This window comes from Ostrinia nubilalis, chromosome Z (genome assembly GCF_963855985.1).
Source record: "Ostrinia nubilalis chromosome Z, ilOstNubi1.1, whole genome shotgun sequence".
Classification (NCBI taxonomy): domain Eukaryota; kingdom Metazoa; phylum Arthropoda; class Insecta; order Lepidoptera; family Crambidae; genus Ostrinia; species Ostrinia nubilalis.
The window spans coordinates 26,927,642-26,942,888 of NC_087119.1; the positions used below are offsets into that span (position 1 = coordinate 26,927,642).

A 15,247-nucleotide genomic window follows, 5' to 3' on the forward strand; every position below is an offset into this window, starting at 1 on the left:
GCGGAATGCGCTGCACCCGGGAAGCTCGATTGTTATTTGAGTAATTACAGATGCCAGCTGTCGGGGGGTTGTCCGTATTCGTTGTTGAAGCAAAATTATGACAGCACTCTTAATTAAAACTGTCTAATCAAATTATTAGGTTGTCAGCAGACATTAATGAAATCTCGGTAAAAAAGCCTGCAATAAAAATATTAACTACAATGAGATTTAAATAGAAAAAATATATATTTAATAATACTTTGAGCCACTTCAGGCTTAACGGTGCCTCCAATCAAGAAAAAATACTGAAAATATTTTATAATGGTGCCATAAGTTAATTTCAGTCGGCACTTTATATTCACATAACGAGAAATGCGTGCAAAGTTTTCTTTTGCAAAGAGACATTGACGCTCCTCTATTAAAAGGCAGGCGGCGATCGGTTCCCGTCCATTGTTGTAGAGAGCCACCGTAATCCATTTACGTCCCGATATGAGAGGGATAACTTTAAAACGCGCAAGTCTTTGTCCCGCTGCACTCGGAACGAGAACGGAACGCAATAAGCGGTCGGGCGGAACTGCGTGTTATTTTAATAAAGGCATTCCAATAAAATCTTTTGAAATGCGTCTATGCGCAGTCCAGTTCACAATCCATTGTCTGAGATATCTATCTAATCTAAATACATAAAAGGAGAAACTGACTGACTGACTGACATATCAACGCACAGCCTAAACGGCTAAACATAGGCACTTGAAATTTGGAAGGGACGTAGCTTAGGTATTGTAGAGGTGCACTAAGAAAGGAATTCGAAATTCCCACGGGAAATGGAATCAGCGGGAAAATCCTTTTGTATGATAAATCTAAACCGCTTAAGTTAGACGCTTGAAATTTGGCATGCAGGTACCTTAGTAAACTTAAAGCTTAGTTATAACAGGATATTGCAAAATTCCCACGGGAACGGGAGTTAGCGGGAAAAAACATTAGTATGAAAAAATCTAAACCGCGTAAGATAGATGAAGGGGGTAAAACGGGATCCACGCGTACGAAGTCGCGGGGGCCGCTAGTCATAATCTATTTTTCTCAACACGAGAGTGTGGATAGGTTTGAAAAGCGCAAGTCCTTTGTTTGTTGCACTTGTAATGAGCGAACCGGAACGCAATAAGCGGAGGGCGGAACGCAATGAGCGGAGGGCGGAACGCGTTCCCGAAGTGTCTGGTAGATAAATAAGACTTTTTGTAAAACTCTTATTGGCACAGCGTGAAGCATTAGGAAAATCCTTTGGAAAACTAATACCTCTGAAGTTCACAGAGACACAACAAGGTGTTTTTATTCCAGCATTAAACCCAAATGTCTTTGTTGTGCTTAGTATAATACAATCCACACTGGGCCGTCGGGTGCCGTATTACTGGAGATTTCAAGTGAAATGAATAAATGTATAACAGGGCAAGGGTTTAACATTTCATTTAAAGTTGTGATATTTCTGAAAATTAAACTTATTCAAACAGAGAATCGTGGATTTGTTTGTTCTGTTATTATGTGGTCTGTGTAACGGGCGGTGTAATTATTTTGAGAGGATATCACACTAATGTAAGCAGGTGGCATAGCCTGTGGAGTCTAGCTAGAGAATAGAAGTGGGTACCTACATTACAAATATTAAAGAGTAAGCGCAATAAAGTTTATTTTTACTACATGTAGTAACTTCAACAGAAAAGAGAACAAACATCCATCCACCCAAATGGCTAGGACTAACATAATTATCCGTTTGTTCCTGATTGACAGTTTACAAACTCCCAGTTCAGTTATTCACGGCTTTCGCTCAGCGGTCGCTCGCTGTTCTGAGCAATAAACGAAAAGGCGGCGTCGCGGAGAAGGGTCGGCGATTTATTGGAATACCAGCGGCTGCCGGCCATTAAGCGGCAGCGATGATTGATGGCCGACCACAGGTGAGACTGCTGGAGACTTCCATGTCGATTACCCGAACTGAAGTTGTAGGTTTGTGTATTTTAAAAAGCAATATTGTAAAACTGACTAGATAAGTTGCATAAGTTTTGACACTATCAGTTTTAGCTATTTTTTTAAATGGACATTATTAGACTTGTTTGATGCATCTTAAGGCTTATTTACACGTGTTAAGTAGGTAACTTAATTTCAAGTCTATGTCAAAACGTACTTAAATAGTCAAGTTCTTGTTTGCTATGAAACTGCTTGTCAAAACGTGTCAAATGATAAGCCCCGTCCACACACAAATACTTTACATAATACCTTCATGTAAAGTAAATCAGTCTTTAGACCCACCTATCTCCGGTGTCAGTGTGACGTGCTAATTTTAGGACACCCTACATATGAGTAATGAGTATGACAGGACGCTCTGGATGTTAGAATGCGTCACTATAGCCTGAAGCGGTCAAAAGATGCAAGTAAAGCTCAAGAAAACAGGCCTTGTGTTTTCAGGCTTTTCATCGTTGCTACTTTAATTTAATATTTAACTGTCTTTGAAGACCGAAATGTACACACCAACATTTGAAACAATCTTTGCTTACGAGTAGTAACTTAGTTTTCGTTTAATTTAAAACGGGCCACTTCAACAATAAGAGCACAGAGAAGCAATACGATCGCGCCGTAATCGAAGCAATATGTTTCAGTTAGGATTTAACCCTTAACTGGTATCGTGGGGGCCGCGCGGCCCCCACGCATGACATTTTCTTTGATTTATAAGAAGCTACGCATCGTGGGCAGCCAAAATTTTTGGTATTCTCATTTCGGCGCTACTCGCGTCTGGTGCAGGCGTTTCAGCACCGCATCTTTCACCAGGACGAAGATATTTACGTGTTGGGGTCCGCGCGGCCCCCACAATACCAGTTACGTTAGTTTTTTTTTCATGACAATTTTTATTTGTTTTTTGTTTTTTTGCAGTATTGATGGCTTTTAAGTGATAAAACAATAAAATATACCTAGAAAGAAGTTTTTGATTCCAAATTAGTGATTAGTAGCATGCCAGAAGAAGAATATAGTGATGATAAAATTATAGGTAATTGTGAAGACCCAATAACCAATATTCGGTCGATAAAGAGGAAATTTATTCTGATTCTGAAGTTTTTTCTTCAGAGAGTGAAAATGAAGATGTTGTAGGATCTAGTCAATCGAGCTACTATGAAAAAATAAATACAAGTGGTCTGAAAATCCACCAGCACTTGCTAATATTTGTCAACATAATATTTGTGTTTTTATTTATATAAAATACTTATTATTTTTACTAAACATTACATTAAAACGTTATTTATTATTAAGTTCACATTATTATGGATTAATTGAAGTAATAATGTCTTTGGTTATAACTTTCTAAACGATAGGTTTCATAGATATTTGTAACGTTAAAAAAATATTACGTAAAAAGTTGTTACTATTATGTAATGTCTTGAAGTATATAAGTAGGAAGATTTAATTTAATAAAAACTAAATGATTACATAGAACGAGCCTGATATTTATCATTTATGAGCATTTATTCAAGTATATAGGTAAAACATGCTTGCTAGAAGCAAAACTAGTATGGGGGCCGCGCGGCCCCCACGATACCAGTTACGTATGTCCAATTTACGATACCAGTTAAGGGTTAACTGAAGACTGGGCTGCCCTATTTCTCTTTTTGTAATCTAAAGTCTGCGTTACGATTAAAAGATTTTCCATTATCTTGCGAAAACAAATTAAACGAGATTGTTTAAAAATACAAAGGATCAATTACGAATCTTGAACAAACACTGAACTTTAACGTGCCCGATATAAGGGCGATCCGCTTACGGTACGACGTGGAGCCAGCGGGACACCCCCGACCGTCTACAGGACGATATGATAAACTGAAATTAGATTTCAGAATCGTTCAATCGCGAAAATAAGATTTTTATTGCGATCCAGGTACAGGCAATATTCCAGGCGCTGCTTTCAACTATAGATTTCAAAGGGAATGAAAAAAATAATCAAATGCCCTGAGCACAATGCAGGCGAGTGGGAAAAAGAAAGCTCACGGACTATTCGCAGGTTTTTGCATTTTATCGTGATCCTTTGCAGTTTCTGGAATAATTGGAGCTTATCTTTCTAATATAAGTACTTTGAGCAATAAAATTCCTAGAGTTCGTTCTGAGAGAGCATTTTTTGTATAATAAATTTTTTGACCCGGAGCTTCTCGCTTCGTTTTTCACGTAGGAACCGCTTTCAGGTGTCGTCATTATGTCTGAAACGTTTGAATCAACTTGATTGTACCTAATACCAGAGAAGATTCGTGCTCCGATACGCACGTAAAACATTAAAATGATTGAGACACGTCAGACGTATTACAGTATCAATAAAAAAAAATAGTCCTAGTAGGTACCAATGCTTGACAGAATACAATAATATCGTGGCATCATATTGAGTTGCATTGACAAGACATTATATTTCTAACGTGGCATGTCGAGTGGCGTGGCAGGGCTGTCAGCAAAATTACAATCATTCTACACGCGGTACGTTTTCTGTGTCCTTATAGTGTTTGTGTGAGCGACGAGGGCAAAGACGGCGTGAAATAGAAATCTATTCAAATACGGGACACTTCAACCGAGCCAATGCAGGCTGCAGCGGGCACATAAAACAGCTGCTTGAATAAGTGAAGCGTTCGGAGTGTACGAGATACTCGATAATCCACTTAGGCGGATCGAATAAACGAAATTGAATATTTGCTACGAAAAGATACTACTGAGTTTATGGGACTGGAAGCCAATTTGAGTAGATTCAAATAATTTAAGTTGAATAAAAAATAAGTTCATTTAGAGACTGAAAAATGCTGAAATCTAGTTGCCACCGGAAACCTAATAAAAAGGTTTTAACTATCCAACTCAAAACCCTTGAACTGGTAATATCTCAAATAGAAGATAAACATTCTCACAAAACTCATACACGAGAACTTGACACGCTGAAAATAAAGCGGGAGACACATTAATAAAAAAAACGGGTGTCAGCCCTAATTGCCTTGGAAGGCATTAAGGCACATCTACACGTTCCGGGCTGCGCGGCTGAAGGAGCAAAAAAAAAACATCTTACATTGAGAACGTTACGTTCCTTTATACAGGGCGTAGAAAACAGGTTGGGAAAAATTTATACGAGTAAATTACATTAAACTTATACCGAGTGAGATACTTTTTTTATATTTTGTTCTGCCGTCTTCAACGAAATCTCAGCCTAGATACTAAGTGTATTGTAAAATATACGTCTACTTACTGTTTTTGTAATACCATAGTGACTAGTGATTTACAGTGCTTAGCAGAATAGAGTATTTTCCTAGATAAGCTTAACAACATTTTTACGTAGAAGACATTTCCATTTTCTTCGGGATTTCACTGTTATATAGGAATAATATTATTGTAATGATATGCATTTACTGAGTTTTTGGTCAACCTATATCTGACACCCTATATATTTTTAGTGATTCGCAAGAAAAAATATTCACACGTGCACAAGCTATTTTCGCATAGCCATATCAGCACGAAGGGTACAGACGAATGGAATTAAAATACATTTAGACTTGTACAGTCAGCGTCAAATATGTAGTTCGTGACACCCAAAGTAGCCAAAAAGTTCTTGCTCCATTTACGTATGTAATTAAAATTTAAGTTTGCTGCACCGTTAAAACATTCGTTCTGTCGTTTAACCAAACTATTTGTAGCACTAAGTAGTTCGCTTGAACGTCAAAGTCGCACCAAAGTAAGGTGTACAGATTGCAGTACAGACTGAGTGTTCGGATCGAGAAATGCAGTGAGTAGTACATATTAGAGATGAAACGGATAGTTGTTTGGCCGGATACCGGATACCGGATATCCGGCCAGCTGCTAGGCCGGATAGCCGGATATCCGGCGGCCGGATAGTTGGCCCATTGTCGCGTTGCATGTCATGACTAGTCACACTTTTCGAAAATCGAATCCGTCCGAATAGAATGTCAGATTTTGCCACTTGTCTAGGGGGCAGATCAATTCGGGCGATTTTGGTTGCTATCGTGAGTGTGTGATTGAATAGCGAAAATTAAATTAGTTTACTTGTTGCGTAATCTGACTGAACTGCATGCATCATGTCATCAGACCATCAGTGAAAAAATATCGCCTTTTTTATTTGGCAATATTTCGACATTAACAGATATTTACTATTTATGTATTCATCATTAGAGTGAATAGCCCAGAAACAGAAATTAGTTTTTTGAAAGGCCTTTGGCTTTTGTAACTTTTTGGACTTTAAATAAAAGCCATCATTATTATAAGCCATTTTATTGATATTTACCTCAAAGATTAATGTATTTCATTTTATTAATAGGAAATTGTCGTAGTTTTTTAATATCCGGTATCCGGCCGGATAGTGAGTTACTATCCGGTATCCGGCCGGATAGTAAATATAGGCCGGATATCCGGCCTACCGGATAGTTACCGGATATCCGTTTCATCTCTAGTACATATACATAGGAGTATACCGATGGTCAAGCTATAACTTTGGAGGAAATCTTTGCACAATCTTGACAGGTTACGTTTTTACGTCAGAACCCATGACTTTTGTCGACACGTGCGGAATTGATCACGTAGGGGGTAAAGGGGGGTAGGTTTTAATTAAATTGCTTTATGTATGTGTGGGTCGCATTAAACGTGCTACTTGCACCCGGCAAGCCCTCTAATTTGCTTGTGAATTAAGCCAGAGTTCTTTTAGTTAAGCTAAAAGCAAGGATTAAAAGAAATTGGGTGGAGCTCTTTTAGATACGTAATTAATTTGAGTAAAGTATTTTAACTAAAGCATCATTTAAATGCATTTGTTTTGTACACGGTTGAAAAAGAAAGGTATGAGAACTTTTACAAAGTATGTAGTATGAGTATAGTAAAAGAACAAAACTGGTCTGGCAGTTGCGTTGATTCTGTCTTGAAAGTTGATAAGAGCGAAATTATAATTAGCTGACATTTCAAAATAGGACTAAACCAAGATTTGTGTGCTGTTTGGACCCATTCTACCAGCTCGCACTAACTAACTCTTTTATAATACGAACAGCTAGGGAATTCGCTGCTGTTTTTTCCAAACACCATAATCTTCAAAGTGAGAGTGAATGCACAGTTTACTGGGCAGGTATATACCACCCAAGACAAATGTTATGCTTAAAAAAACCTTTTCAAAAGGCTCTATATTAAGGCTGAGTTGCACCGCCTTACTTTAACCATAAATATATAGCCAGGATCTACAGCTTGACCGCCAATAAAGACCCAACCAGTGAAGGTCAAGTTTGTCCCAGGGGAAAGTTAAACTGTCATTGGATCCGCAACGAAATTAATCAGAAGAGAACATAGGAGTTCGAAGTTAAGGTTCGACTTCCCTCCATTGCAAAGCGGATGACAGGTGACAAACAAAGGTTTAGTAACCTTTATAAAAAACTATAATCATAAACGGGTTTTCTCGTATGGAGTTTGACAGACTTTTGAGTTTGTTATAGTCCAAGTAATATGGTGTTAGGCCCAGAATAGACGGTGAATCGCAACTGCAACGAAACTGCAACTTTCTGATGATTCTTATGAATGAAACTGAAACTGAAAATTTCAAACTGGTCGCGTCATGTGTGGTCTCTCAACGGACGCTATGGCAGAAACTTAGATGCAACTCAAAAGTAACTAGCAGTTGCAGTTTCGTTGCAGTTGCGATTCACCGTGTGTTCTGGGCCTAACCCAGCTCAATCCTAGCTTACAACTAGGTACTCACTCCTCCGGCAGGCTGGGCGCGCCCTCCTCCTGCCCCGGCGCGTTCACGTGGTACACGCAGAAGTTCTCCAGCAGCGCGCGCATGTCCACGAAGTTGAAGAACGGTTGGAAGCACACATCTGAAACATAGCGCCAGTTACACTCTCTGTATACATATACTGTGTTACGTTATCTGTATACAACTTACAACATAATATACTGAGTTACATTCTCTGTATACAAACGTGTAATTCCTTGTATACAGAGAGTGCAGCTCATGAATTGTACATGTTGTCAATTCATGAGTTGCACTCTACAAGGAATTACACGTCCATTACATAAAATGCACTTTTTGTATATAAAGAACATATTCACGACATAAGTTACACTCTTGGTATACAAGGAACAACAAATACTCTTCAAGAGTTACACTCTCTGTACACAAAGAATAACATACTTCATGAGTTGCACTCTCGGTATACAAAGAACGACAAATACACTTCAAGTTTCACTCTCTGTATACAAAGAATATGCTCTCTATTTCTTATACATATGTCACTTCATTTCTAAAATCACCAGTACTCGTAACGTAAATTAATTAAAACACACCCAGCTATGAATAATTTAGTTAAATAGGTAGGATGAATTTATGAATGACGTATAAGAATAATCATAAAAGTATTGATAAGTATTTTCATTCTCCATGGGATGCTGAGCGTTCTTGAGTATCGTGAAGATTGCGCACACATATACCAATAGCAGCGATATAAGCATGACGAGGGCAAATAAACAATCAACTGCCAAAGGTGTTAATTTACACATAACAAAATTGTGTTTGTCCTCTTAAATATTATTTCAATTGATTTCTATAATTTCACGAATAATGATATCTCGGCAGCGCAACAAAAGTCGTTGTAGCTTTGGCATTGGATGTAAAATGAAGAAAAACACAAACAAAAGAAATAAATGTAAATATTAAATGACACAAGGCCAGCTCGGACCTATTTCTGTGATTTAAGTAGAATAAATAACTATTTTGTAGTTGATAGTTTCTTTTAAGTTGACAAGGATAAGATGATAAGAGGCCCGGCTACTGTTGGGCCTTTTCATTAAGGTGCCAATCAAGTTTTGACGTCACTAGTATTGTTTTGCCTACTTGATATAGTAAAAGAGGTAAAAAATAAGACACCTTCACATTCATAGCGCCTCCATTTGGAAACAAAAGTGCAACGCTTAGCGAGCATTGTGCGAAAGCAAACTTAGCACGATGTGCCAATTTTTTTGCAAACAATGATTGAGTTTTTTTGACGCATTTTTGCGAGCAGTTTTCAGCCACTGTGTTAGGTAGGTAGCTTTATTTTTCGTTTTACTGTGTTACTCATACTTTAAGAATATGTAGAATTCGATTTTTTATAAGCCAGTATACACAATAGTGTCACGGCCTTTGTACTCCATTTAGATTAAAGTTGATGGAATATTATATTTCAATCAAAAGGAACATTCACTTTAACCCAGATAAATAGAGTGACGAAGGTATTCCGTGGCGTTTGCTTATGATATTATGACTAAAGTGCTTGTCTGTTTTGACACATTATTACAAAGCCAAATAGAATGAAATAAAACTGGGTAGAAAGTCCTGGGGTTTACGCATATTTTTATACTAGCATAGCTGTGCCCGCGAATTCGTACGCGTGAAAACCCGTTTTCACAACATTTTTCATTGTTGCTCTGCTCATGTCTGCATTTTGCATTACTGCTGCTATTACTTGTAGCGTGATGGTATACAGTGTGAGTCACGTTAAAGTGTACATATGAAAATAGATGAAACTAGACCTATTTTTATCGACAAAAAAGAGGTCAAAAAATTTTTGAGATTTTTTTTTAATTTTTTATATAATTTTTTTTCTTCAAATTACTTATTGTAAAGAAAACGTAATAACTTTTAAACTAAGCGGTATATCCTGATAAAATAAAAACAGTAATAATGCTAAATAACAGGCGATACTAAAAAAATACATAAAATACACAAAAAAATGCCAACAAATAATAAAAAATGATACTTTTTGAAAAAAATCTGCTTAAAAATTCGTGTTTTTTTTGGTTATTTTATAAATTTCTCCAAAAAATGCCCCTATAACCGGTGGTTTTTATTACTTTGTTTTATTTTCTATCGTATTATCTTTTTAAAACCAAAAATCGCATGTCTCTATCCCTATCACAACATTTGCTATGATCGTTTGAACAAAGGCCTGCCACAACATTATTCTCCGCTACAGGTAGATACAATTTTAATTTTAACTAAAATGCTTATTTTACTTCGAAATCTTTTGTTTTTATTTGAAATCTAACTTTTCTTTATCAAAATTACAAATCTAGAGCCATTTTCAGTTTTGTTGTTAACGAAGCGTTGAATGGCGCGCCCGGAGAGGCTTAGTTCAAACGATCATTTCAAATGTTGTGATAGGGATAGAGACATGCGATTTTTGGTTTTACAAAGATAATACGATAGAAAATAATACAAAGTAATAAAAACCACCGGTTATAGGGGCATTTTTTGGAGAAATTTATAAAATAACCAAAAAAACACGAATTTTTAAGCAGATTTTTTTCAAAAAGTATCATTTTTTATTATTTGTTGGCATTTTTTGTGTATTTTATGTATTTTTTTAGTATCGCCTGTTATTTAGCATTATTACTGTTTTTATTTTATCAGGATATACCGCTTAGTTTAAAAGTTATTACGTTTTCTTTACAATAAGTAATTTGAAGAAAAAAAATTCTATAAAAAATTAAAAAAAAATCACAAAAATTTTTTGACCTCTTTTTTGTCGATAAAAATAGGTCTAGTTTCATCTATTTTCATATGTACACTTTAACGTGACTCACACTGTATAGCCTATAGCCTTCCTCGATAAATGGGCTATCTAACACTGAAATAATTTTTCAAATCGGACCAGTACTTGAGAGCGCGTTCAAGTAAACAAACAAACGAACTCTTCAGCTTTATAATATTAAGTACATATAGATAGAACTTACGACTTTGTAAAGCCGGGTCCAGACGGGTGTTATGTGTAATGTAAGATTACGTGTAATGTATGTAATACGAATTCTACGTGTAGACGGCACTACGAGCATTACATGTAAAGTGCTGCCCAAACTATTTCCATTACATTACACGATACGTCTGGCCCGGCTTAAGAGCCTATGAACATAGAACCTATGTCCTTTAAACGCAACACGACGCGTTTTCCCTACAGTGGCATACGTGTAGCTTGAAACGCAACCTACTTCAGTAGCATTGCGTCGTGTCGCATCGTGTCGCGTAATCTCTGACGATACCGCGTGGTAACCTGAGCGACCAGACCCCCACCACAGAACAAAAAGTTGATCATTGTCTCAAAACTTTCGCTATGCATAATTCGCAGCAGAGAAGGCATTTGCATCGCTAGCTGTAATTAAATAAATACTCATTCATTTTTAATTCCTACCTGAAAAACAACAACATTCTCCTTAACTTATAACAAGTAGGTATACTCGTAAATGATACAGAGCGGCAGTACGCATTGGATTGCAATGGGCAGAAATGATGAGTGAGTATCCATTTTTTTAACATTGAATCTATTACTTCTATCAAACAACAAATACATGTGTAAATAAACAAGCGCGTGAATTCATGATCGTTACAGCTGAATTTGTTGGCGGGTCTTTTTATGAAAATCTTAGGTCCGTTTTTAGTAAATGTCAAGTCTATTTTAAGACGTTCAAAGTACTAATTGGAAAGGCTCCTCGGCTCGAGTATTCGGAGCTACACGGAGCTGTAAACAACGAAAAAGTTTCAGGTGGAAACCTAGGGAGGCTTAAATCAGGCGCTCCCGCGCACTGATATATGTAATTACTAGCTTTCTGCCCGCGGCTTCGCCCGCGTGGAATTTTGTCTGTCACAGAAAAACTTTATCGCGCGCGTCCCTGTTTCAAAAACCGGGATAAAAACTATCCTATGTCCATTCCCGGGACTCAAACTATGTCCCTGCCAAATTTCATCGAAATCGGTTGCGAGGTTTAAGCGGGAAAGCGTAACAGACAGACAGACAGAGTTACTTTCGCATTTATAATATTAGTTGGGATAATGAAGTCAATTTAATTGCTGCAAGGAATAAAATTAAATATCGATGGATCTGTATATCTTATACAGTGTGTCCGGGCTTGTAGTGATCAAACTTTAATGGCGTAATCTATGGACAATTTTATCGATGAAAATACTTCAAATTTGGGGCTTGACCCATTTGTCGCAAAATTACGAGGATTTAAGTTTTTAATTTTTAGTTTTCACCTCTTCCTTCAAAAACAAGTGAAAACGTGGGTAACTTAACATTAATAAGCGAATATTTGATATCATGCGATAGTCAATAAAATTATCTATTAGTAGAAGTAGAAAACGGACACAAGTTTCATACATTTTATGGAAGTAAGAATGGATTGAATTAGAAAAAGACATGATTTTTTTCACTTCTTTTTCAGTTATTTTCCAACACAAGAAAAACCAGGTCGTTAAAGTATGTTTTATTTGCATTGTATTATTAGTATTTGAGCTATTCTACAAAACGAATGTAAATTTATTAGTCTACGTCTATTAGTTTCGACGTAATTGTTGAACAAAGATACCCCTTCCCAGCCGGTTCCATAGTGCTGCTAACATGCGAAAATACACTGCCTGAAAGAATCACAGAACCTATTCCGACGCGCTATGGAACCGGCTGGGAAGGGGTATCTTTGTTTAACAATTACGTCAAAACTGATAGACGTAGACTAATAAATTTACATTCGTTTTGTAGAATAGCTCAAATACTAATAATACAATGCAAATAAAACATACTTTAACGACCTGGTTTTTCTTGTGTTGGAAAATAACTGAAAAAGAAGTGAAAAAAATCGTGTCTTTTTCTAATTCAATCCATTCTTACTTCCATAAAATGTATGAAACTTGTGTCCGTTTTCTACTTCTACTAATAGATAATTTCATTGACTATCGCATGATATCAAATATTCGCTTATTAATGTTAAGTTACCCACGTTTTCACTTGTTTTTGAAGGAAGAGGTGAAAACTAAAAATTAAAAACTTAAATCCTCGTAATTTTGCGACAAATGGGTCAAGCCCCAAATTTGAAGTATTTTCATCGATAAAATTGTCCATAGATTACGCCATTAAAGTTTGATCACTACAAGCCCGGACACACTGTATAGGAATGGTCCGCGCTGAGACTGTTTGGTTTGGTATTCTTATGAGAAATAAAGTGTCTTTAACCATTATAGAAATACATCTAACCATTTTCTGGTGTAACGATACGATACCCAAAGTGCTGACCCAGCCAGGCCGAGGTCTGCTCCGGTCAAACCGGATACCAGGTGGCACAATTTCGAGGAAACACACGCTCCGGGATGAGAGACGACGGCCGACTATTTTCTGGTGTTAGTAGATTCTTATTGCCAGCAATTTAATTAACTAATTTTCCCTTTACACTAAGTAAATAAAAAAATGAAAAGTAGTGTATATGCTTTAAAAATGTTGCCACTCAATTAATAAAGTTGTCGGGAATATAAATGCGGTTTACAAATTACTAATATTCCTGTGTGCCCCAGAAGCTAAATATGCACTTGGCCTAGAAGTGGTCCAACACAATATCCCAGTTAGCGCTCGGATCAGCAGATGCCTGAACCGTTCAGCTAGTTTCGTCTTGATATAGCTGATAAAATAAATTTAAAATTATTGCAAGCAAGATACTTGTGGCACTTTCTCGTCGGACTAACTTCTTCAGTAGTTATTACAACCCACAAGTACTCACATTTACAAAACGCCGCGATGTAATTAGAATAAACTTCATACTATTCCTAACTCAAAAGTAGTACCTACTCAACAATTGATTCTGGAATACTACCTATCTATCAAGCCATCGACGTTTCCACAACACTAGCTTCAAGTTAAATCGACTAACTGAACAGTTGTTTAATTGCGAATTTGCGACCTCATTATTTACCCAGTGGCGTTAGAGATTAACGGATCCCCCAACAAAAGTGTCGGGATCGTCTTAAAGGATGTCTGTCTGACGCGGGGGACGTGGATAAAAGAGTTGAGACTCGAATAACACCGCAACTTGCTGAAGAACACCCTAGAAAGTTTAATTTGACGTGACTGACTATATCTATACTAATCTAAACCAATATTATAAAGCTGCTGAAGAGTTTGCTTGAATGCGCTAATCTCAGGAAGTAGGTACTGGTTCGATTTGGAAAAATCTTTTTGTCTTGTATAACCTATTTATCAAAGAAGGCTTTAGGTTAAGGCATATTATAACATTACCTTATAGTCAATAGGGGCGGGGCAGTAAAGAAAAATGTTGCAAATACAGGAAACATAATTGAAATTATTTTCACACGTACGAAGTCGCGGGCGTCATATCAGATATATCAGAAAAAGCTATTCAATGCTACAAATGACTTATGTGCAGTTTGCATTAAATTCACAATTCCGATGAGCGCGTGTCAAACTTTAATCAAACCAACAAATGTTTTCGGCTGCATATCGCTTGCGGGAGATAATGAGGCGAGAGCAGGGTTGGGACCATTCAGTAGTCCCAGTTTGGCGAGGATATTACACATTTGATTTAAAAAGATCATTGTGAACATACAGAAGATGGTTTTGTGCTGTGCGTATGACGGACGCCTAGCACTTAAAGTCTGCCACGAGTTTAATAAGTTTTCGTCCAATTTTCGGCTGTCTGTCCGTTTTCCAGTTTAAAGTCATTTATTATGAAAATAGGCTTTCATGGCTTTCACGTTAGTGTCCTAAATCCATCACTTATTCATTAAAGTCTGAGAGTCTTCTAATCCTCTTATGAAGAGTGTCGCTCGCTCTATCATAAATCCTGGATATTTCCGATGACAATGTGTTTTAAGCAAATCTATATTAAAAAGTGTAATAATCTTTATAATAGAGTGAAATACGGAAACAGCTCTTTTTGTACCAAACGTACAAATAATGGCGTAGCTAGGACTTAGAAATCATGAGTTTATACGTTAAACGCATTATCGGGCGTAAATATCAAATGGTATCAACCCTACCAGTAAAGAGATCGCTTCAGTTAATTGCGTCAGTAATGCCAGTAATATGTTACGCGAACGGCATATTACCTGCGCAATGGAGCGCCATCCAGAAGTTGCTTTTCTTGACGTCTTCGTAACTAAGGGTGCTATTCTGTTTGTCTCGCAGGTCATACGTTTGTACTCCGAAAAAGACGTGTGTGTCTTTTCCTACAACTCCGTGTTCCAGTGGTATAGGTGGTATAGTTTAGAATCTCTTTGCGTAATTGCTTCCTGTTCAATTACAGCTCCAGATTATTGTGCTTCGGAGGGCACGTTAAACTATCGGCCGGCATATGACGGCATTAAGCATGGTTAAAGTTCACCTCAATTTATTAAAAGCAATGAGGTGGAGCCACTGATAGATGCACATTGTTGTACATGCATTGTTTGTGGAATAACTAGCAAATACCA

At 37.1% G+C, this 15,247-nt stretch overlaps 1 protein-coding gene across 8 annotated transcripts in view; it reads right to left on the minus strand.

The window, feature by feature from the left end:
* LOC135086962 (protein NDRG3) overlaps positions 1-15,247 on the minus strand; it is a 182,108-nt gene that overhangs the window by 80,734 nt on the left and 86,127 nt on the right. For all 8 annotated transcript variants that reach the window (XM_063981808.1, XM_063981802.1, XM_063981806.1 and 5 more), the window contains one exon: positions 7,721-7,838. In XM_063981808.1, coding sequence (XP_063837878.1) covers positions 7,721-7,838 — 118 coding nt within the window. The remainder of the gene's footprint in view (positions 1-7,720; positions 7,839-15,247) is intronic.